At 45.4% G+C, this 23,452-nt stretch overlaps 1 protein-coding gene across 2 annotated transcripts in view; it reads left to right on the forward strand.

The window, feature by feature from the left end:
- Positions 1-23,452, forward strand: part of LOC118366629 (ephrin type-A receptor 3-like) — a 195,746-nt gene that overhangs the window by 16,917 nt on the left and 155,377 nt on the right. For both annotated transcript variants that reach the window (XM_052493448.1, XM_052493449.1), the window contains exon 3: positions 1,379-2,039. In XM_052493448.1, the coding sequence (XP_052349408.1) occupies positions 1,379-2,039 (661 nt within the window). The remainder of the gene's footprint in view (positions 1-1,378; positions 2,040-23,452) is intronic.

Genomic DNA, 23,452 nt, shown 5'->3' on the forward strand with positions numbered 1-23,452 from the left:
TTGTCGGTGTCAGTGCTGTAAAGAGATAGTTATACAAGCCCAATGTCATCATCACAACTAAAGAGAGGATGTACAGAGGCTGTACAGTTGAGAGATGACGTGTCTCATGTCAAAGACATGCAGAAAGAGAGGGAGAAAGTAAAGAGGAGAAAGGAATAGTGGAAAGGAGCGAGGGAAGGGTGAAGTTTGTCATAATGATGTCATGTATGGCAGGGGATGGTCTGCACATCGTAGAATAACTTTCATTTGTTTTGGCAGCAGTGGTTTAAAGCACAGTAACTCTCTGGAATGGGATGGTACGCACGCACGCACGCACACGCACACACGCACGCACACACACGCACACACACACACACACACACACACACACACACACACACACACACACACACACACACACACACACACACACACACACACACACACACACACACACACACACACACACACACACACACACACACACACACACACACACACACACACTGCATATCTCAGTTACTCTGAGCTCACACCTGGGTTTCATTTCTAACCTCTGCTTTCACTGCCCCTCTCTAACCGCGCTGGCAAGCCTGTGTGTGGGGGGGATCCTCTTGCAGTGTTTGTGGATCACAGAGAACTTATACAAAGACAGCATTAGTGGAAAGAGCCAGCACTAACAATTACATTTGATATATTTCAATGTGCATCATATCGCTCTACATGAAGACACATGAACTCGTAATAGTATAAACCCTGTTCCCTAGATCCATCAGTCATCTCCTTTCAAAGTGAGAGAGAGAGAGAGAGGTTTGTTCGTACCCTTGTTCGTACCCTTGCTAAAAGTCTGTGGAAGGACGACAAAGAATCCCCTCTAATGCTGGAAAGAGACATCCATATGTAGAAGATGTGTGTGAGAAGAATACCTGGCTTCAACAGCTGCAATCAGAGAGAGAGAGGGAGTGCGGAGAAAGGATGATGTTGACAGAGTAAGAGAAATGGGGGACAGTTAAAATAAGAGAAATGATGAATGCTGTTGGTTGCCAAGTAAATCACTATTATTGTAATAGAAAACACACTGTTCATCATTAAAATGAAGTTCCACTTACCCAGAGCAGACCTCTGTGTGTAGGAGAGACTCATTCATTCAGCTACTCATGACTGATGGAGAATAATGTCATTTAAAGCCATGCAATTTAATAAGTGTCACTTTAGCCACAATAATAACCATCGTTCAAGTGTTTCCCTATTCATCACAACTTTGATTCAAAGTTTAACCGCTGGGAGACTAAACTACATGATGTATGATTATCCTGGTGTGTTTAGAATAAAGAATTGGAATGACATTCTATCTCTGTCCTCCTTTCTTTCCTCCCTCTCTCCATCTCTCTCTTCTCAGTGGGAGGAGATCAGCGGAGTTGACGAGCACTACACTCCCATCAGGACCTTCCAGGTGTGTAACGTGATGGAGTACAGTCAGAACAACTGGCTGAGGACCAACTGGATCCCCCGCCAGTCAGCCAAGAAGATCTACGTGGAGCTAAAGTTCACCCTGAGAGACTGTAACTCCATCCCCCTGGTCCTGGGGACCTGCAAGGAGACCTTCAACCTGCTGTACCTGGAGACGGATGAGGACCAGGGCAGCCGCTTCAGAGAACACCAGTTCTCCAAGATCGACACCATCGCTGCAGACGAGAGCTTCACTCAAATGGACCTGGGGGACCGCATTCTGAAGCTCAACACGGAGGTCCGGGAGGTGGGGCCTGTTACCAAGAAGGGCTTCTACCTGGCGTTCCAGGACGTGGGGGCGTGTGTGGCCCTGGTGTCAGTCAGGGTGTACTTTAAGATGTGCCCGTTCATTGTTAGGAACCTGGCCTCATTCCCTGACACGGTGCCCATGGACTCTCATTCATTGGTGGAGGTGAAGGGCTCGTGTGTCAATCACTCAAAGGAGCAGGAGCCACCACGTATGTACTGTAGCACAGAGGGAGAGTGGCTAGTTCCCATAGGGAAGTGTCTGTGTAACGTCGGCTATGAGGAGAGAGGGAGCTCCTGCCAAGGTAAGACAGTCATACCCTGTACTTATTTTTATTTCTCTATTTATTTCTTTATTTTGCCCTCTGGTTTCTTATCCCCCCCCTTTTTTATTTCTTATTTTATCTCCCTTTCACCTCCCTACCTCTCCATCGCTGAAATATACATTCCTAGTCGATATTCAACATTGGCTCTGAGTGTACACAGTACCTTGTAACGTTTTGAAAGCACGGCTTCATATCTGTCAGCCATCTCTGGCCTTTGCTCTAACCACTAGAAACCCACTATGTGTGTGTATGAGGGTTGGGTGAGAAGTTCTGTGTGTATGGTAGAGGGCCCAGCTTACAGTAGTTATATCTGTGAGCTCCTCCTCTCTCACCTCATCAGGATGGAGGAAGGACCAGTTCTCTGTGTGTATGTCTGTTGTTGGAGGCCATGGAGAGAGGGGGATATCAGAGGAAAGGGTGTGTGCTGCTGAGAGCTGGGACATGATAGGGATCTGGGCTGGTGTTTTGGGTGTTTTGACATGGGCGGAGGGCTGGGAAATAGGCCTGGACAAGATTATGTTATATGATATTATGTGTGCAAAGATATGGTGATATGATGAGATGGTGTGTGTAAGGGGAACTTTTTGTTCCAATGGGAGCACTGTGCCCAGAGAAATTACTACAGCTCAGAAAGTCAAGAGACCATCTACTCCTCTTCTCTCTTTTCAGATGGGAATGTTTTCTGTGTGGATCGCTGTGTGAAGATATTGATCCACTCTCTGTGCATTCACTATTCTATGGATGAGTGAGTGGAAGGATGAATGAGTCATGTTGAATTAAAAATCAAAGGTAATCTCCCAGGTCAAGTTCAGGTGTCAAGGGTAAGAAAGAGAGAATACCCTTTCCTTCCTGTCTCGTTCTCTGGAGATAAACAAGTGAAAGAAAAAGACAAATGGTAGTGTGAGGCAACTTTTCTGGGTCTCTGGGTCTCTTGGTGTCTCTGTCGCGCTTTTTCTCTGTCTCTGTCTCTCTCTCTGTCTCTCTCTGTCTGTGTCTCTCTGTGTCTCTCTCTCCTGTCAGTGTGAGTAGTGTGAATGTTTGGGTGTATTTGACAATCTCTTATTAGTTTCACTGACGGCTAATGGAGTCTAATAAGGGCTTATGTTACACCGGTTATGACAGCTGCACTGTGACTCACACACACACACACACACACACACACACACACACACACACACACACACACACACACACACACACACACACACACACACACACACACACACACACACACACACACACACACACACACACACACACACACACACACACACACACAGCCCCCCGTGTACAGCGACAGCGAGGGGCCCAGTGCGCAGCTCGGCACCCAGTGTTAACAGACAGATGAGTGTTGAGGGGCGTGCGGTGGGTAGCTGAGTGGCTACGCTAACACCGGGATATGTTTAGGTTTCCAGAACTACTTCTCCTATCTGTGTTTTTGTAACTCTGAGTCAGACTTAGAGAAAGGCTTTACTTCACTGAATATTTCATGGAGTGTGTTTTCTTTGAGAAGTGACGCAGCATTTTCTATTTGTCTTTGCACGGTGTGTGTGTTTGTACTGCGTGTCTGTGTATGTTTTTATTTATATTTTATACTTTTTTTGTTGGTCGGTCTATGTTTGTATAGGCCTCAAAGAGTACTTTATTTGTTTATTAGGATCCCCATTAGCTTTTGCAGAAGCAGCAGCTACTCTTCCTGGGGTCCACAATTAAACACAGAACATGACAAGTAACAAAACACTGATACATTGATAGACAAGGACAGTCACAGAAATGTAAAATACATGATATACAAACAATGTAACATTTTTTTTTTTACAAAACATACAATACAAAAATAATGTGTGTGTCTGTGTCATAGTCCCTGCCGTTCGATGAGTTGTTTTTAAAGGTGATTTAGCTGCTTGCTTGGGTAATTGGAGATGTCCATGAGATCATTGCTCTGTATAAAACTGTGCATTTCCGTGAATTCGTTTCTGACTTGGGTACTGTGAAGAGACCCCTGGTGGCATGTCTTGTGGGGTATGTATAGGTGTTTGAAGAGACCCCTGGTGGCATGTCTTATGGGGTATGTATAGGTGTCTGAAGAGACCCCTGGTGGCATGTCTTGTGGGGTATGTATGGGTGTCTGAAGAGACCCCTTGGTGGCATGTCTTGTGGGATATGTATAGGTGTCTGAAGAGACCCCCGGTGGCATGTCTTGTGGGGTATGTATAGGTGTCTGAAGAGACCCCTGGTGGCATGTCTTGTGGGGTATATATGGATGTATGAGTTTAGTGTTCTTTGATTATGCAGACAATGTAATTTTTGTCACAATAATATGTATCATACAAACTAGGAGAAGCAGTTGATCTCTTGTCAATCCTCAACCAGGAAAGACGGGCATGCATGTTGTTGATGTTAGTTCGGCATGTGCAGTTAAAGGCATGCTGCTCTGTTTTGAGACAGCTGCAGCTTTGCACGGTCTTTCTTTGCTGCCCTTGTGTCATGCCCTGACCATAGTAAGCTGTTTATTCTCTATGTTGTTTGGGGCATGATAGTGACTAGGGTGGGTCATCTAGGTTTTTGTATGTCTATGTTGGCCTTATATGGTTCCCAATCAGAGGCAGCTGTTTATCGTTGTCTCTGATTGGGGATCATATTTAGGTAGCCATTTCCTCATTTGTGTTTGTGGGATCTTGACTACGGATAGTTGCCTGTGTGCACCAGTAGCTTCACGGTTCGTTTATGCGTTCTTGTTTTGTTCGTGACTTTCTGTTTATTAAAAATATGTGGAGCTCTGCTCACGCTGCACATTGGTCTACTCATTACAACGAGTGTGACACCTTGGCCATATTACCAGACAGTAATCAAGATGGGACAAGACCAGTGCCTGAACAACTAGTACAGTTGATTTTTGTGTCATCATTTTAGAACAGACATACCCCTCCCCATCTTCACAACAACAAGTCAATATGACTTGTCCATGACACTCGACCATCCAATGTCATACCTAGGTTTAGATGTATTTAAGACCAGTTTATTATGAATCATCCATATCAAAGCCATATCAAGTGAGTTTCTTCAATAACAATTTATGATCAATAACATCAAAAGCGGCACTAAAATCTAACAATACAGCTACAAATATCATATGATGCATTTATTTTAACCAATCATCAGTCATCTGAGTCAGTGTTGTACAAGTTGAGTTCCCTTCTCTATATGCATGCTGAAAGTAATTAGTTAACTTGTTCACTGAAAAATAGCATTGTATTTGGTCAAGCACAATCCTATCTATCAGTTTACTAAAAACAGGTAGCAAACTGATTGGGCAGCTGTTAGAGCAAAGGGTGCTTTTCTATTTTTAGGCAGTGGAATTACTTTAGCTTCCTCCTACGACTGTGGACACTCACACATTTAGGCTTTGGTTAAAGATATAGCAAATAGGGGTGGCAATACAGTCTGCAACCGTTCTCAATAGTTTTCCATCAAGTTGTCTATACCTGGTGGCTTATCATTATTGATGGATAACAATGGTTTTTCCACCTCTCCCACACTAACTTGACCAAATTCAAAACAGCAATTATTCTCTTTCATTATTAGATCTTTTATACAAAAATATGATGGGTCATTGTTCAATGTTGACATTTCACTTCTGAGTTGTTCCACTTTACTAGTGAAATAGTCATTGAAAGGATTGGCCATATAGAAAGGTTTGATTATACATGACCCATCAACTTCAATGAATGATGGAGATGAATTGGGTTTTCTGCCCATGTTATCATTTAAATTAACCAAAGGCTTTTTCCATGATGTTTTATGTCAGTAGTCTTTGTTTGGTAATATCATTTATTCTTCTTTTTGTTAAGTTTAGTCGCAACATTTCTCAATTTAAAGTATGCCAACCAATCAGCCGAGAGCCCTGGCTTGTTAACCACCTCCACTGCATCATTTCTTTGAACCATAACATTTTTCAATTAATTATCAAACCATGGGGCTCTAATGGTTCTCACAGTTGCATGCTTGTCAATCATTTGTATGAATAATTGTACAAATACGTCCGGTACAGCATATGGATTCACTTCCTCATGCACATCAGACCAACATACATTTTTTACATCTTCAACAAAAAAATCCTGAGAAAACATTTTGTATGATCTCTTATAAATGACTTTCAACCTTTGGCACTTTGGCTTTCCTTGTTATTGCCACAATGTTATGGTGACTCACTATAAGCTCTACAGCATTTGTGAATATGTGATCAATACAAAATGTGTGTGTAATATGGGGCTGAAGCTACTGGCCCTGAGGCTTGGTTCTCTCATTCCTCCCAGGCTTTTGGGAAGGAGGGTGGACAATGAGCCTGTCATAGTGGATGTAAGCAATGTTCCCGTACTCTCTAGCAGCTTTCATAGCTGAGTTAAGTTATTTCCGCCTCTGGCGCACAGACTCAGAGAAGTCCTCATTGTGGAATATATTGTTTCCTCTCAAGTTCTTGGCTCTCTCCAGAACAGCCATTCTGTCCTCAACCTCAGGAACTTAACCACTATTAGCCTGGGTCTGTCTCCTGGGCTGGTTACAGGTTTTTTCAGACTTGTGGGCGTGCTGTTATTCCTCCTGAACTGTCCCTCTAGTCTGTTTTGCCAGTCATTGTTAATAATGATTCACAGACAGTGCTGTCATCATCTCGAGAGGACTTACATTTTGTAGTCATATTCAGGACATCCACATCTCCTTGGGAGAATTGCAGACCATTATTTTACTGCAGTCCATCAGTATTTGGACAAAGCTCCGGAAGCTATTTTCCTGTTGAAACAACTGCTTGTAGAACCCTTATTGTTTATTCAAAAGATCCTTCACCTGTAATAGAGAAACACTGTCCTCTCCATGACTCCCACCTTTGGTTTTGGATGCCATGGTAGCAACGTAGGCTAACGCTGGTAGTCCACGCAGTTCCAGATATGGCAACATTTAGCAGGGATTTAGACAGAAACAAGCATGTGACAATCCGCTGTCCCAGTCCACAAGTGCTAACCACTTTGCTCTTCAAACTTTTATTTGTCCCTAGACAGATATAGCTGTCCCAGCAACTGATGCTAACCGTATCGTGGGATCCAAATGAAAAAGGTAGCTACTAACCACACTTTTTCAATAGAACACTTTCAAAACAACAAACTGAGCTATTCCTCATTCTGTGTTCAACACATAACGATGTTCTGTACCGAATGGTCTGTACCAGAGTATGTGGGGTGTTGTATTTACCTGCCATACTTATCCGGTGCTATAACTCTGTGTGTTTGTTCAGAGATTTGTGTAAAGCTGAGGAATTGTTTTCATAGTGAGGTTTCAAAATAAATAAGAGTTTAGTTCCGACTACAAGGGCTTTAGCATGCTGCCGCCTGGTGTGTATTTGTGTGTGTGTTTGTGTCTGTGTGTGTGCACAACAAGATATCAGTCTGACTTCATGTCCCGACGTCCTTGGACAAACGTCTATTTTTGTCGAGTAAACTGACTTAATCTGCCGACATTCGGTGACAAACGTGTTACATTTAGGCACAAAGAAACAACTCTCAGGTTAAGTTTAGGCATGAATTCTGGGGCGGCAGCGTAGCCTAGTGGTTAGAGCGTTGGACTGGTAACCGGAATGTTGCGAGTTCAAACCCCCGATCTGTCGTTCTGCCCCTGAACAGGCAGTTAACCCACTGTTCCCAGGCCGTCATTGAAAATAAGAATATGTTCTTAACTGACTTGCCTGGTTAAATAAAGGTAAAATTAAAAATTCTGACTGATTAATTGAAGGATTAAGGTTTGGGATAGGGTTCAAACTTTATGCATTAATTCCAACTGAACTTGCTAAATTGTTGTGGTATAAGCCGTGGAATCCAGCTCTATAGGCCGTGGGTTCAATCCCAGTGGGTTCAATCCCAGTGGGATTAATCCCAGTGGGATCAATGCCAGTGCGTTCAATCCCAGTGGGATCAATCCCAGTGGGATCAATCCCAGTGGGTTCAATCCCAGTGGGATCAATGCCAGTGCGTTCAATCCCAGTGCGGGGCAGATTTGATGACGTTTCTGTCCTGGGGATCTGCACGAAGATTGAATTTCACCTTGGATCTTGAGTGATCCCTCTGGTGTGCATGGATGCATTTCTGCTAGCAGTAGAAGCACAGTTCAATAGACGTAGAAGGACTTTAAGTTCTATGCCAGTAATATAACATTGTCGGGTCAGTGAAGGTCATAACACTGACTGATCAGTGAAGGTCATAACATTGACTGATCAGTGAAGGTCATAACATTGTCTGATCACTTCATACAGGAGGAACGAGATCTAGATCATCTAATAGACTGTATCTACCTCAGCCAGAGAGATGATGAGACACCTCACATTTTCATATGGGAGTTCTGTGTAGCTTTGTGGCCAGAAAATGACACTATAGGAGTCCACTGGTAGAGTGACACTGTCCTCTGGTGTTACATTGGACTGAAGCAGGTAATGTAGTTGATATCTACCATCAGTGTGAAATTCCTCCAACCTTAATTTGAGCTTAAAACAGCAAACACAGGGCGCTCAGCAGCCAGACGGATGTGTGTCACAGTGTGTGTGTGTGTGTGTCAGCAGCTGTTCACCAGTTCCTCTGAGACAGACAAGGGTTTACATTCCTGTTGGATTTACCAAGACACACAATCCCACACACACTAGCCCTTATTACTTATCACACACACACACACACACACACACACACACACACACACACACACACACACACACACACACACACACACACACACACACACACACACACACACACACACACACACACACACACACACACACACACACACACACACACACACTGCTTGCCAACCTTGATTACTTAGCAGATCTTATTAAAGCCAGAGTGCGGTGGAGTATTTTAACAAGCCGCCAGTTAAGCTGAGGAGCAACTTTAATTCTGCCTGGCACGAACACACACACACACACACACACACACACACACACACACACACACACACACACACACACACACACACACACACACACACACACACACACACACACACACACACACACACACACTGTTGGCAGTTCTGAGCGATATCTGGGTGCTGATCTATCGGCTCATGTGATGTTAACTCTTGTTTCTGCAGCTGTGAATGCCCTGTCTTGGTTTATGTGAGATAGAGCACTCTACTTTCTCTTAAAGTACACATGGATTCCCCCTCCAGGCAGACATTGGCCTTGGAAGTGGTTTAGGCTAGTGTAGACAGACAGATTGGTCCCTTCAACTAAACATTGATGTTCATTAGCCTGATCATCTGTAACACAACGACGGGCCAGTACTGGGTCTCTTTGTCAATATGGGCTCTGGTCATTATGGAGTTGTAACTGTGTCACTTTTTGATGTGTATATAGTTGCGCATGTTTTGGGTCTTTTTTTAGGCTGTGGTTGTTTTGAGAGCAGTAGTATAGCTAATGATGCAGTGTTGTGTAATATTTAGTTCAGACTTGGAAGGGGTGGGAGGGGGTCTCAGCTTGTTGACGGATTCAGCTGTGGAGGCAAACGGCACTCATTACTGCTCATACACTGTGTGTGTGTGTGTGTGTGTGTGTGTGTGTGTGTGTGTGTGTTAGTGCTGAGCGATTATTTTTGAGGTCGGTTCTGTTTCGATTTTTGGGGGGGACATTAAATGCACTATGCATTATGTGGGTTGAATGCTATAATACAGAATAAAACAATTCATAAAAGTCCCCATGATGGTAGTGACTGGGGCTGTGGCGGTCATGACATTTCGTCAGCTGGTGATTGTCAAGGAAATAACTGCCGGCCTCACAGTAATTGACCGTTAATTAACATAAACACATTTAGCATCTCCTGGCTTCCACGCATAGCATACAAGCCACTGATGCAGACATTTGAACATCTACATTTTAAAAGTCTAATACATACATGTAATATAACCTACACCATCACAATAAACCCATTATTTATTTTAGACAGGTCTAAAGAAACATGATATGAAGAAAATGTAGTCTATTTCAGAAGAACAGAATAGCATACTCTAAGTTGTCCTCATGTTAGGTCCTGATCTGGCTATGATATATAGCTGTGGACTATGCTAGTTCATTTAGTAGACAAGATTTGCTTGGTATTCTGTTGCATTATTTTATAATATGAAGAATACAATTGAACATAGCTGATTAAAATAGAAAGGATATTTTCTCAAAACGATTTGAGGGAGAGTGCACATGCAGCTATTCTGTGTTGAGTAGTTAACAAGTATATGCTTAATTTAGTTATTTATGTAACTTTAGTTGTGATACAAATGTTGGGCTATATGTTTTGATTTTTAAAACATTCTAAGGCTACATGAAGCGACTCAAATTATGGTTTAAAAAAAGTTGCATTAAAGGCATGAGCTCATTCTTTTTTTTTTTTCGCAGGCTGTACCCACTTTATCAGTCTCTCTTTCACAATTTGACAAGTACTTGATAATGCCTCGAATTTCCTGGCTGCATCCCCTTTGTGTGGCCATAATGCCCCCCCCAAAAATCCATTCCTTTTGTGGCCAGTGGGCGTTGTTCCCTTGGGCTGAATATAGTAATTCTAATTCCCTTCTCCCGGCTGCGTGCGAAGCACCTCTCACTCACATGGCTCTCCGTCACATGATTGTGTCTTTTGCATAGACTACAAGTGAAGACAGACACATCAGGAACACACCTGGACACGTCCTTATCCAATTACGAGGCGCGTCTTGAAGATATTGGAAAAACTGTCCACATTTACTTTTTGTCAGCCAAAAATATGAGTAGACCTAACGAACAGCAACAACACTAGCCTACCTCAAGCTACTATTCCCCATAGTACAAAAGTTGACCTATTATATTCTGTGCAACAACAACAAAAAATTAAGCAAGGAGCCTGACGTAACAGAGCAGAGCTTTTAGCTTAAAATGTTGATAAACTATTAGGCTATTTCTTCACATTATAAGCGCAGCACTGTGCTTGTTAGTAGGATATACATACGAATGTTCCATTTGCAGGAAAACACCATTCTCAAAAGTTAGCACAAATGCGATGTGCATGTAATCATTTTATTACTAAGGTGTATTTTTATGGTGAAAATTATCTTCCCCAGACTTGAAACTCACTAGCTGCCTATAGAAAACTGATGGGACCCTCCTCTTTTTAATAGAGGCCATCACTCAGTTTTCTAACGCAATTGAGTAGCTTATAGAAATGTTGCGCAACATGAGCTCATGGGCTCTCATGAAGTGTTTGATTAGATTTTCAATTACATTTGCATTGATGCCACAGGGATTAGAGGGAAAATAGAGTGCTGAGCACCAGGCAGTTAGCAAGTTTGGTAGGCTACTAATGACCAGCAGCAGCATCAGAGCTTTGAGAAGCCTAATTACCGTGACTAAATGGTCACGTGGAATTTGACTGCGTTCATGACTCGTGACCATCTGTGCAGCGGTAATACAGTCACCGTAACAGCCCTAGTAGTGACTGCCCATTATTGCTTATCACTTATTAATCATCATTTATTCACATGAATTTACTTTAATAAAATATTTCAGTTGCATATATTACATTTGTTTTTGTTTCATTCCAAGTCATCATCTCATCATTATAGTGCTGTTGCCTATGCTGTCTGACAAAATCACTATTTTAGTAGTTCTTCAAAATAATAAGGCATATTTTATGACTTCTGAATTCCAACTATCAATCTTTTAGATCATGTACTTTCAGGTAGAGATACCTTGCGAAGCAACTGCTTTATATCCCTCTCAATCGCAAGTTCTCTCTCCGGCCATGTTCTTGAGGATCAAAACCACAATGTATCATGGGTCAATTGTGACTGACTGATCTACAAATAATGAGTGTTATTTATAATGCAAGGTGATTTGTAGATTAGTCAGTCGGCAGTCGCCTGCAGTCCTTTTGCTGCTCTTGAACACAGCCTCCACACAGACTGGACAAGTAGGCGCGCGCAATGGATTAGTAGTAAATTACCACGCTTTCTGCACTGAACTATGTAGTATATTGGCTTGTTGGAAAATGCAGCTCCCTACTATATCTCACAGTTCAGGCTTTATCTGATTTATCTCTAGAGAAACTGCCCATTGAGCAGAAAGAAAAAAACCTGAAATGGAATTTAAAAAATTGAACTGACATTGGTCAAAGAGTTGTTTAATAAACGAAAAATAAAAATGTTGGTTAATCGTTCAGCACTAATGTGTGTGTCTGTGTGTGTGAGTGTACATTGAGCAGTTTGGGTCTCTCAGAATGCCAGCTCAGTCGAGTTCATGCTTAACACAGCGGACACAAAGACAGTTAATACACACATGAGCATACAAAGAAGTCTCACACTGGCCTTACTCATACACGTGGCCTTTAGTTTGAAGGATACAGGCTCTGACATGTTTGTGTTGCATTGGAGGTACACCCACTCAAACACAAAGGGTTACTGATTGCCTCTGAGAAAACATAGGTAAACACACACACACAGATACAGAGCTACTGGGGCTTCTTCCATCCTCACCGAGGAGCGCTGAGGTGGAATGAAGCGGTTTCTGAATTGGTCTAAAGTAGGGCTGTGACGATACCAGTATCGCAATATTTTGTCCGTGGCAAAAATGAAAACGTGAAGCAGATTCTTTGTTCCTTAAGAAACCCGCTGTATGTAAAATATTGTGTGCTTGAAAATAAATAAATGTGACTCTGGATGACAATATATATATTTTTGTAACCTTTATTTAACTAGTTAAGTCAGTTAAGAACAAATTCTTATTTACAATGACGGCCTACCGGGGAACAGTGGGTTAACTGCCTTGTTCAGGGGCAGAACGAAATATTTTTAACTTGTGAGCTCAGGGATTCAATCCAACAACCTTTTGGTTACTGGCCCAATGCTCTAACCACTAGGCTACCTGCCGTCCCTAAACATACGGATGTTTGTTTCCAACATTAGGGCTGTTTTTCTGAAGAAGTGAAAGTGAAATCCACCATGATACTAGTAACGAGTATCACCATACTGGTATCGTCCCGGTCGTAGCCTAAAGTGGTCAGAAATAGACTGTAATGGACTCACAGTTAGTTATCTGCTGTGATCTTTGGTGGTCTAGTAGTGGACTGAAGCAGTCTGGAGTGACCAAATAGTCTGTAGCGGTCAGAATGATGCAGGCCTGGCTCAATAGCTCATGGTCCTATGGAATCATAGCCTAACATGCGTGCCTGAATCGGTGTGTGTGTGTGTGTCTTTCTCTTTGTGTGAGAGAGAGAGAGAGAGACCAGAGGGGAAAACGATTAGCGAGAGGGTGGGGAGTGATAGAACAAGCATGCACACACACCGTCCTACTCTACTCCCTCGCTCACTGTGTTTGTTGGTCCTGGTTATATAAGTGGCAGAACCTCTAGAAGCACAGGCATGCTAACACCATTGATAATGTTTCTCTAGATTGAACATCAGCCCAGTTTGTGTTTGCAGTAGAGTGTGTGTTGTGGTTCAGTTTGTGCTTGCAGTAGAGATTGTGTGTTGTGGTTCAGTTTGTGCTTGCAGTAGTGTGTGTGTTGTGGTTCAGTTTGTGCTTGCAGTAGAGTGTGTGTTGTGGTTCAGTTTGTGCTTGTAGTAGAGTGTGTGTTGTGGTTCAGTTTGTGCTTGTAGTAGAGGGTGTGTTGTGGTTCAGTTTGTGCTTGCAGTAGAGTTTGTGTTGTGGTTCAGTTTGTGCTTGCAGTAGAGTTTGTGTTGTGGTTCAGTTTGTGCTTGCAGTAGAGTGTGTGTTGTGGTTCAGTTTGTGCTTGTAGTAGAGTGTGTGTTGTGGTTCAGTTTGTGCTTGCAGTAGAGTTTGTGTTGTGGTTCAGTTTGTGCTTGCAGTAGAGTGTGTGTTGTGGTTCAGTTTGTGTTTGCAGTAGAGTGTGTGTTGTGGTTCAGTTTGTGCTTGCAGTAGAGTGTGTGTTGTGGTTCAGTTTGTGCTTGTAGTAGAGTGTGTGTTGTGGTTCAGTTTGTGCTTGCAGCAGTGTATGTGTTGTGGTTCGGTTTGTGCTTGCAGTAGAGTGTGTGTTGTGGTTCAGTTTGTGCTTGCAGTAGAGTGTGTGTTGTGGTTCAGTTTGTGCTTGCAGTAGATTGTGTGTTGTGGTTCAGTTTGTGCTTGCAGTAGAGTGTGTGTTGTGGTTCAGTTTGTGCTTGCAGTAGAGTGTGTGTTGTGGTTCAGTTTGTGCTTGCAGTAGATTGTGTGTTGTGGTTCAGTTTGTGCTTGCAGTAGATTGTGTGTTGTGGTTCAGTTTGTGCTTGCAGTAGAGTGTGTGTTGTGGTTCAGTTTGTGCTTACAGTAGATTGTGTGTTGTGGTTCAGTTTGTGTTTGCAGTAGAGTTTGTGTTGTGGTTCAGTTTGTGCTTGCAGTAGATTGTGTGTTGTGGTTCAGTTTGTGCTTGCAGTAGATTGTGTGTTGTGGTTCAGTTTGTGCTTGCAGTAGAGTGTGTGTTGTGGTTCAGTTTGTGCTTGCAGTAGATTGTGTGTTGTGGTTCAGTTTGTGCTTGCAGTAGAGTTTGTGTTGTGGTTCAGTTTGTGCTTACAGTAGAGTGTGTGTTGTGGTTCAGTTTGTGCTTGTAGTAGAGTGTGTGTTGTGGTTCAGTTTGTGCTTGTAGTAGAGTGTGTGTTGTGGTTCAGTTTGTGTTTGCAGTAGAGTGTGTGTTGTGGTTCAGTTTGTGCTTGCAGTAGAGTGTGTGTTGTGGTTCAGTTTGTGCTTGCAGTAGATTGTGTGTTGTGGTTCAGTTTGTGCTTGCAGTAGAGTTTGTGTTGTGGTTCAGTTTGTGCTTGCAGCAGTGTATGTGTTGTGGTTCAGTTTGTGCTTGCAGTAGAGTGTGTGTTGTGGTTCAGTTTGTGCTTGCAGTAGATTGTGTGTTGTGGTTCAGTTTGTGCTTGCAGTTGAGTGTGTGTTGTGGTTCAGTTTGTGCTTGCAGTAGATTGTGTGTTGTGGTTCAGTTTGTGCTTGCAGTAGATTGTGTGTGCTTGTAGTAGAGTGTGTGTTGTGGTTCAGTTTGTGCTTGTAGTAGAGTGTGTGTTGTGGTTCAGTTTGTGCTTGCAGTAGAGTGTGTGTTGTGGTTCAGTTTGTGCTTGCAGTAGAGTGTGTGTTGTGGTTCAGTTTGTGCTTGCAGTAGAGTATGTGTTGTGGTTCAGTTTGTGCTTGCAGTAGAGTGTGTGTTGTGGTTCAGTTTGTGCTTGTAGTAGAGTGTGTGTTGTGGTTCAGTTTGTGCTTGTAGTAGAGTGTGTGTTGTGGTTCAGTTTGTGCTTGTAGTAGAGTGTGTGTTGTGGTTCAGTTTGTGCTTGTAGTAGAGTGTGTGTTGTGGTTCAGTTTGTGCTTGCAGTAGATTGTGTGTTGTGGTTCAGTTTGTGCTTGCAGTAGATTGTGTGTTGTGGTTCAGTTTGTGCTTGCAGTAGAGTGTGTGTTGTGGTTCAGTTTGTGCTTGCAGTAGATTGTGTGTTGTGGTTCAGTTTGTGCTTGCAGTAGATTGTGTGTTGTGGTTCAGTTTGTGTTTGCAGTAGAGTGTGTGTTGTGGTTCAGTTTGTGCTTACAGTAGATTGTGTGTTGTGGTTCAGTTTGTGCTTGCAGTAGAGTGTGTGTTGTGGTTCAGTTTGTGCTTGCAGTAGAGTTTGTGTTGTGGTTCAGTTTGTGCTTGCAGCAGTGTATGTGTTGTGGTTCAGTTTGTGCTTGCAGTAGATTGTGTGTTGTGGTTCAGTTTGTGCTTGCAGTTGAGTGTGTGTTGTGGTTCAGTTTGTGCTTGCAGTAGATTGTGTGTTGTGGTTCAGTTTGTGCTTGCAGTAGATTGTGTGTTGTGGTTCAGTTTGTGTTTGCAGTAGAGTGTGTGTTGTGGTTCAGTTTGTGCTTGCAGTAGATTGTGTGTTGTGGTTCAGTTTGTGCTTGCAGTAGAGTTTGTGTTGTGGTTCAGTTTGTGCTTGCAGTAGAGTTTGTGTTGTGGTTCAGTTTGTGCTTGCAGTAGAGTGTGTGTTGTGGTTCAGTTTGTGCTTGCAGTAGAGTTTGTGTTGTGGTTCAGTTTGTGCTTGCAGCAGTGTATGTGTTGTGGTTCAGTTTGTGCTTGCAGTAGAGTGTGTGTTGTGGTTCAGTTTGTGCTTGTAGTAGAGTGTGTGTTGTGGTTCAGTTTGTGCTTGTAGTAGAGTGTGTGTTGTGGTTCAGTTTGTGCTTGTAGTAGAGTGTGTGTTGTGGTTCAGTTTGTGCTTGTAGTAGAGTGTGTGTTGTGGTTCAGTTTGTGCTTGTAGTAGAGTGTGTGTTGTGGTTCAGTTTGTGCTTGTAGTAGAGTGTGTGTTGTGGTTCAGTTTGTGTGTTGTGGCAGTTTGTGCTTGCAGAGGTGTGTTGTGGTTCAGTTTGTGCTTGCAGTAGAGTGTGTGTTGTGGTTCAGTTTGTGCTTGTAGTAGAGTGTGTGTTGTGGTTCAGTTTGTGCTTGTAGTAGAGTGTGTGTTGTGGTTCAGTTTGTGCTTGTAGTAGAGTGTGTGTTGTGTTTCAGTTTGTGCTTGTAGTAGAGTGTGTGTTGTGGTTCTTGCTAGCGCCTCCAACCTCCTCTGTCACCCTGGTTTAGTGCTGGGTCCATCTCCCCCTAACCCTCTTTTCTTGTGTAAGTGTGTATGTGTCTAAGCTCTGCTGCCTCTGGGCCTGACAGACTGGGTAAATGCCAGCCAACACAGAGCCCAGAGCTGGAGAGAGCATTCTGCCATTGGAGGCAGTTATAATTCTGAGGATCCTTCAGTTTAGTCTCACAGGGTCTCCTTAGCCAACGTAACTTTTCACTAAGGCTTTTCTAGTCAGGAGCATAGTGGGTGTTTGTCCTTGGGATTTGTTGGCCTATATAACCTGGACTGGTTATGGTTTGACACCTTAGCCAGGGCAAATATCCCTCTCACCTACAATAACACACAGACACAAGGCTTACCCCCTGGGACTTCCGCCATTCCCATGTTCACCAAATCCCTTTCATCCTGGAATTATATTGTTCCTAAAGCGAGGTCAGCTCAGCTCCCACATGGAAGCTATCAGAAAGCCTGTGACTCACCCTGTGCATGTGCTTGTGTGGTGTGTGCAGTGTGAGCGTGCATGTCAGTTACTGCATGCCAGTAACGAGGATACTGGTTCTCCTCCACGTATGTGCCTGACCCAGGGTTGTTTCTGTTGTAAAACCCCAGTTTGACTGTTTCTATGGACCTAGATTACTGCACCAGGGGCCTAATCACACAGAGAATATATTTAGATTACTCCTCCTTGGGCCTGATCACACAGAGAATATACTTAGATTTCTGCCATGGGCCGGATCACACAGAATATACTTAGATTACTGCCATGGGCCGGGTCACACAGAATATACCTAGATTACTGGCATAGACCTGATCAGACAGAATATACCTACATTACTGCCATGGACCTGATCAGACAGAATATACCTAGATTACTGCCATGGGCCTGATCACACAGAATATACCTAGATTACTGCCATGGGCCGGATCACACAGAATATACCTAGATTACTGCCATGGGCCTGATCCCACAGAATATACCTAGATTACTGCCATGGGCCGGATCACACAGAATATACCTAGATTACTGCCATGGGCCTGATCCCACAGAATATACCTAGATTACTGCCATGGGCCGGATCACACAGAATATACCTAGATTACTGCCATGGGCCTGATCCCACAGAATATACCTAGATTACTTCCATGGGTGTCACGTTCTGACCTTTATTTCCTTTGTTTTGTCATTATTTAGTATGGTCAGGGCGTGAGTTGGGGTGGGCAGTCTATGTTTGTTTTTCTATGATTTGGGGATTTCTATGTTTCGGCCTAGTATGGTTCTCAATCAGAGGCAGGTGTCATTAGTTGTCTCTGATTGAGAATCATACTTAGGTAGCCTGGGTTTCACTGTGTGTTTGTGGGTGTTTGTTTCCGTGTCTGTGTTTTTCACCACACGGTACTGTTTTGGGTTTCGTTGATTCCACGTTTATTGTTTTTGTATTCAGTTGTTCATGTGTACATTTTCGGAAGAAGAGGAGGAAATCCCTTGCAATGGGCCTGATCACACAGAATATACCTAGATTACTGCCATGGGCCTGATCACACAGAATATACCTAGATTACTGCCATGGGCCTGATCACACAGAATATACCTAGATTACTGCCATGGACCTGATCAGACAGAATATACCTAGATTACTGCCATGGGCCTGATCACACAGAATATACCTAGATTACTGCCATGGGCCTGATCACACAGAATGTACCTAGATTACTGCCATGGGCCTGATCACACAGAATATACCTAGATTACTGCCATGGGCCTGATCAGACAGAATATACCTAGATTACTGCCATGGGCCTGATCAGACAGAATATACCTAGATTACTGCCATGGGCCTGATCACACAGAATATACCTAGATTACTGCCATGGGCCTGATCAGACAGAATATACCTAGATTACTGCCATGGGCCTGATCAGACAGAATATACCTAGATTACTGCCATGGGCCTGATCAGACAGAATATACCTAGATTACTGGCCTGGGCCTGGTCAGACAGAATATACCTAGATTACTGCCATGGGCCTGATCACACAGAATATACCTAGATTACTGCCATGGACCTGATCAGACAGAATATACCTAGATTACTGCCATGGGCCTGATCACACAGAATATACCTAGATTACTGCCATGGGCCTGATCACACAGAATATACCTAGATTACTGCTGTGGACCTGATCAGACAGAATATACCTAGATTACTGCCATGGGCCTGATCAGACAGAATATACCTAGATTACTGCCATGGGCCTGATCAGACAGAATATACCTAGATTACTGCCATGGGCCTGATCAGACAGAATATACCTAGATTACTGGCATGGGCCTGGTCAGACAGAATATACCTAGATTACTGCCATGGGCCTGATCACACAGAATATACCTAGATTACTGCCATGGACCTGATCAGACAGAATATACCTAGATTACTGCCATGGGCCTGATCACACAGAATATACCTAGATTACTGCCATGGGCCTGATCACACAGAATATACCTAGATTACTACCGTGGACCTGATCAGACAGAATATACCTAGATTACTGCCATGGGCCTGATCACACAGAATATACCTAGATTACAGGCATGGACCTGATCAGACAGAATATAGCTAGATTACTGCCATGGGCCCGATCACACAGAATATACCTAGATTACTGCCATGGGCCTGATCACACAGAATATACCTAGATTACTCCAGCATGAGCCTGGATCAGAGCAGCAGTTTTTTACAGATCAGGGTTCCACAAGTTCAAGTCTCCTGTCAAATACTCTCTCACAACCAGCTGGCAGGCAAGGCTTTTCACACACTCTGAGCCTGGTGCCATTATAGTACCTAGTGCCTTAAGAGCTTTAGGTATACTATGAGCCCTGTACCGTTAGGATACCTTGAACCTACAATGTCTGATGCCCCAGGACAACTCTCCATGGCATAAGTAAAGGAGACTGATTGATAGTGATCTGTGTCGGATCGATAACTATCCCCCAGCCATCACGTATGTAGAACTCTGACTGTTGTGTTGAGACAGAGTTCAGATAAATCCCTCTCGGTGACTGTAGACTAAATCTCTGTGTGTGTGTGTGTGTGTGTGTGTGTGTGTGTGTGTGTGTGTGTGTGTGTGTGTGTGTGTGTGTGTGCGTGCGTGCGTGCGTGCGTGCGTGCGTGCGTGCGTGCGTGCGTGTGTGTGTATCTCTGTGTGCGCTTTTGAGGGGAATGCAGATGGAAAGAGGGCCAAAAACACAGAAAATAAACAACAGGCACAGAGGAATATAAAAACCCCTCCAGAGATATTTGACTTTTCAGAATGCTCTCAACCCCATTCTACTGAAGCAAACTAATTAAAGCATTTGCAGCCCACAGCAACAACACTGTCTCCAGTCTGCAGTGGCTGGGGGGCTCCAGAGGGAAAGAGAAGCTGTCTACGGTACATAACACAAAGTTCAGATCCAAAACGTAGAGATTTTATTAAAGACTCCATTCAACCAGTCTAACCCAGGAATACGCCACTGGGAAGAGAAAACAGAACAATCGTCTCCAAACCACATCAGCATGTGTGTGAGGGCCCCTGGCCCCCTGCCCCAGTGCTGTCTGTCTCCAGATCCTGCATGGGCCCCGTAAACCACAGGAGCGCATATTCACTTCACCAAAGCCTGTTAGCTTTATAACAGATCTTTTATCAGGTGATCTTCCAAAGGAGGCTGACTAGGCTTGGTGCTGAGCTTGGTGCTGGGCTTGGTGCTGAGCTTGGTGCTGGGCTTGGTGCTGGGCTTGGTGCTGGGCTTAAGGGTGGGCTTGGTGCTGGGCTTAGGGCTGGGCTTGGTGCTGGGCTTGGTGCTGGGCTTAGGGGTGGGCTTGGTGCTGGGCTTAGGGGTGGGCTTGGTGCTGGGTTTAGGGGTGGGCTTAGGGGTGGGCTTGGTGCTGGGCTTAGGGGTGGGCTTGGTGCTGGGCTTGGTGTTGGGCTTAGGGGTGGGCTTGGTGCTGGGCTTAGGGGTGGGCTTGGTGCTGGGTTTAGGGGTGGGCTTGGTGCTGGGCTTGGTGCTGGGCTTAGGGGTGGGCTTGGTGCTGGGTTTAGGGGTGGGTTTAGGGGTGGGCTTGGTGCTGGGCTTGGTGCTGGGCTTAGGGCTGGGCTTGGTGCTGGGCTTGATGCTGGGCTTAGGGGTGGGCTTGGTGCTGTGCTTAGGGTTGGGCTTGGTGCTGGGCTTAGGGGTGGGCTTGGTGCTGAGTTTAGGGGTGGGCTTGGTGCTGGGCTTAGGGGTGGGCTTGGTGCTGGGCTTTGGGGTGGGCTTGGTGCTGGGCTTGGTGCTGGGCTTAGTGGTGGGCTTGGTGCTGGGCTTAGGGGTGGGCTTGGTGCTGGGCTAGGTGCTGGGCTTAGGGGTGGGCTTGGTGCTGGGATTGGTGCTGGGCTTAGGGGTGGGATGGGATGGGTGCTGGGCTTAGGGGTGGGCTTGGTGCTGGGCTTAGGGGTGGGCTTAGGGGGGGGCTTGGTGCTGGGCTTGGTGCTGGGCTTAGGGGTGGGCTTGGTGCTGGGCTTGGTGCTAGGCTTGGTGCTGGGCTTGGGAGTGGGCTTGGTGCTGGGCTTAGGGGTGGGCTTGGTGCTGGGCTTGGTGCTGGGCTTCGGGTTGGGCTTGGTGCTGGGCTTAGGGGTGGGCTTAGGGGTGGGCTTGGTGCTGGGCTTAGGGGTGGGCTTGGTGCTGGGCTTAGGGGTGGGTTTGGTGCTGGGCTTGGGGCTGGGCTTGGTGCTGGGCTTAGGGCTGGGCTTGGTGCTGGGCTTAGGGCTGGGCTTGGGGCTGGGCTTGGTGCTGGGCTTGTTGCTGGGCTTGGGGCTGGGCTTGGGGATGGGCTTGGTGCTGGGCTTGGGGCTGGGCTTGGTGCTGGGCTTGGGGCTGTGCTTGGTGCTGGGATTGGGGCTTGGTGGGCTGGGCTTGGTGCTGGGCTTAGGGGTGGGTTTGGTGCTGGGCTTGGGGCTGGGCTTTGGGCTGGACTTGGTTCTGGGATTGGGGCTTGGCTTGGGGCTGGGCTTGGTTCTAGACAGTGGGCCAAGCTCTACCTCTCTACAGCAGGCTCTGCTGCTCTGGTGCTGCTGACTTCAAAGCTGCTAACCACAGGCAAGGAATGCAGCCCCAACACAGGAGAGGGTTGATGGAGGGGGGAGAAGGAGAAGGAGAAGGCTGGATGGGGGGTGTAGAGGGTAGAAGGAGATAGATGGAGGGGTTTGAGATAGAAATGTAGGGGTGTTTGTTTGGGGGGACCCCCAGTCCTGGGTGGGGCGCAGGGTAGAGGGGGGGGGTGACAGAGATGGATGAGAGTGTAGTAACTGTGACAGCAGGACACAACCTCACACTCACCCAGAACAGGGGGAGACCGGCTCTATCTGATAAACACAGGGGAGGTACGTGGGAGACAGGGGGAGGTAAGGGGGAGACAAGGGTGATTGTCTGCTGTGTGATTTCTGACAGGACTGTTATTAATTAGTAGTCCATTGAGGCTGCAGGGCTTGTGAATCCTCCTCTGCCTGTATTGCCCCTGTGAGGCCTGTATTTCTGGAACGTGGATGTCTGGTTTATAGAGAAATGTTGAGGTAAGCAACCAGCAGGAAATGTTGCTTAGCGATGTCCGTTTTAGGTTGGCGCTTCAACAACCATTAATCAGAATATGCAGCAGGGTTACAGATGGATAGCTGAGAGCAGAAGTAACATTCTACAGTACTGTATCCCTCAGCTGGCAATGTCAAACCCCACTTCCAACTCACTGCAGTTTGAGATATGTGCGTGTGTGTCCTTGTCCTTGCTGTGAGAACTGTGCTGGTTGTATTGTTTGTCTCCTAAATCTTTAAATGAGGTCTGTAGGTAACGCTCCACTGGGATCTGTGTGTGAAAGGAACGCAGGCAGTGAGGTGGAGCCATGGGAGAGAGGGAGAAAGAGAAAGACATGATGACCTCCGTGTGACAGTGTGGTGGTGTCACACACCCCGCTCTGTCCAATCAGCAGGCGGGGGAAAATGTCACCGTCACGCTGAATTGTGGAGGAAGGGACAGATCACAGAATAAACGAGAGGAGAGACCTTTCCTTTTGTCTCCACCAGCCGGAAAACAAGTACGACCCAAGGATGCAGTTAGTTCCTCAGTACATGCATCACTCTGGGGAGAGCAGTGTGTGTGTGTGAGGGTGTGGGGGTGTGCGTGTCCTCAGCTGATTAAAGCCGGTCAAGCCTCAGTGATGAGGCCTTTAGCCGTCTCTCAAGTCTGAATGCCAAACACAGCAGAGCATGCCCAGACCAGCCATGTGTGGAGACTGGTCAACCTGAGGAAAAAGGGATGAAGGAGGAGAGATCTGGGGGAAAAGGGATGAAGGAGGGGAGATCTGGGGGAAAAGGGATGAAGGAGGAGAGATCTGGGGGAAAAGGGATGAAGGAGGAGAGATCTGGGGGAAAAGGGATGAAGGAGGAGAGATCTGGGGGAAAAGGGATGAAGGAGGAGAGATCTGGGGGAAAAGGGATGGAGGAGGAGAGATCTGGGGGAAAAGGGATGAAGGAGGAGAGATCTGGGGGAAAAGGGATGAAGGAGGAGAGATCTGGGGGAAAAGGGATGAAGGAGGAGAGATCTGGGGAAAAGGGATGAAGGAGGAGAGATCTGGGGGAAAAGGGATGAAGGAGGAGAGATCTGGGGGAAAAGGGATGGAGGAGGAGAGATCTGGGGGAAAAGGGATGAAGGAGGAGAGATCTGGGGGAAAAGGGATGGAGGAGGAGAGATCTGGGGGAAAAGGGATGAAGGAGGAGAGATCTGGGGGAAAAGGGATGGAGGAGGAGAGATCTGGGGG

The sequence above is a fragment of the Oncorhynchus keta genome, chromosome 34, assembly GCF_023373465.1.
Source record: "Oncorhynchus keta strain PuntledgeMale-10-30-2019 chromosome 34, Oket_V2, whole genome shotgun sequence".
In the NCBI taxonomy this organism is placed as follows: Eukaryota; Metazoa; Chordata; class Actinopteri; order Salmoniformes; family Salmonidae; genus Oncorhynchus; species Oncorhynchus keta.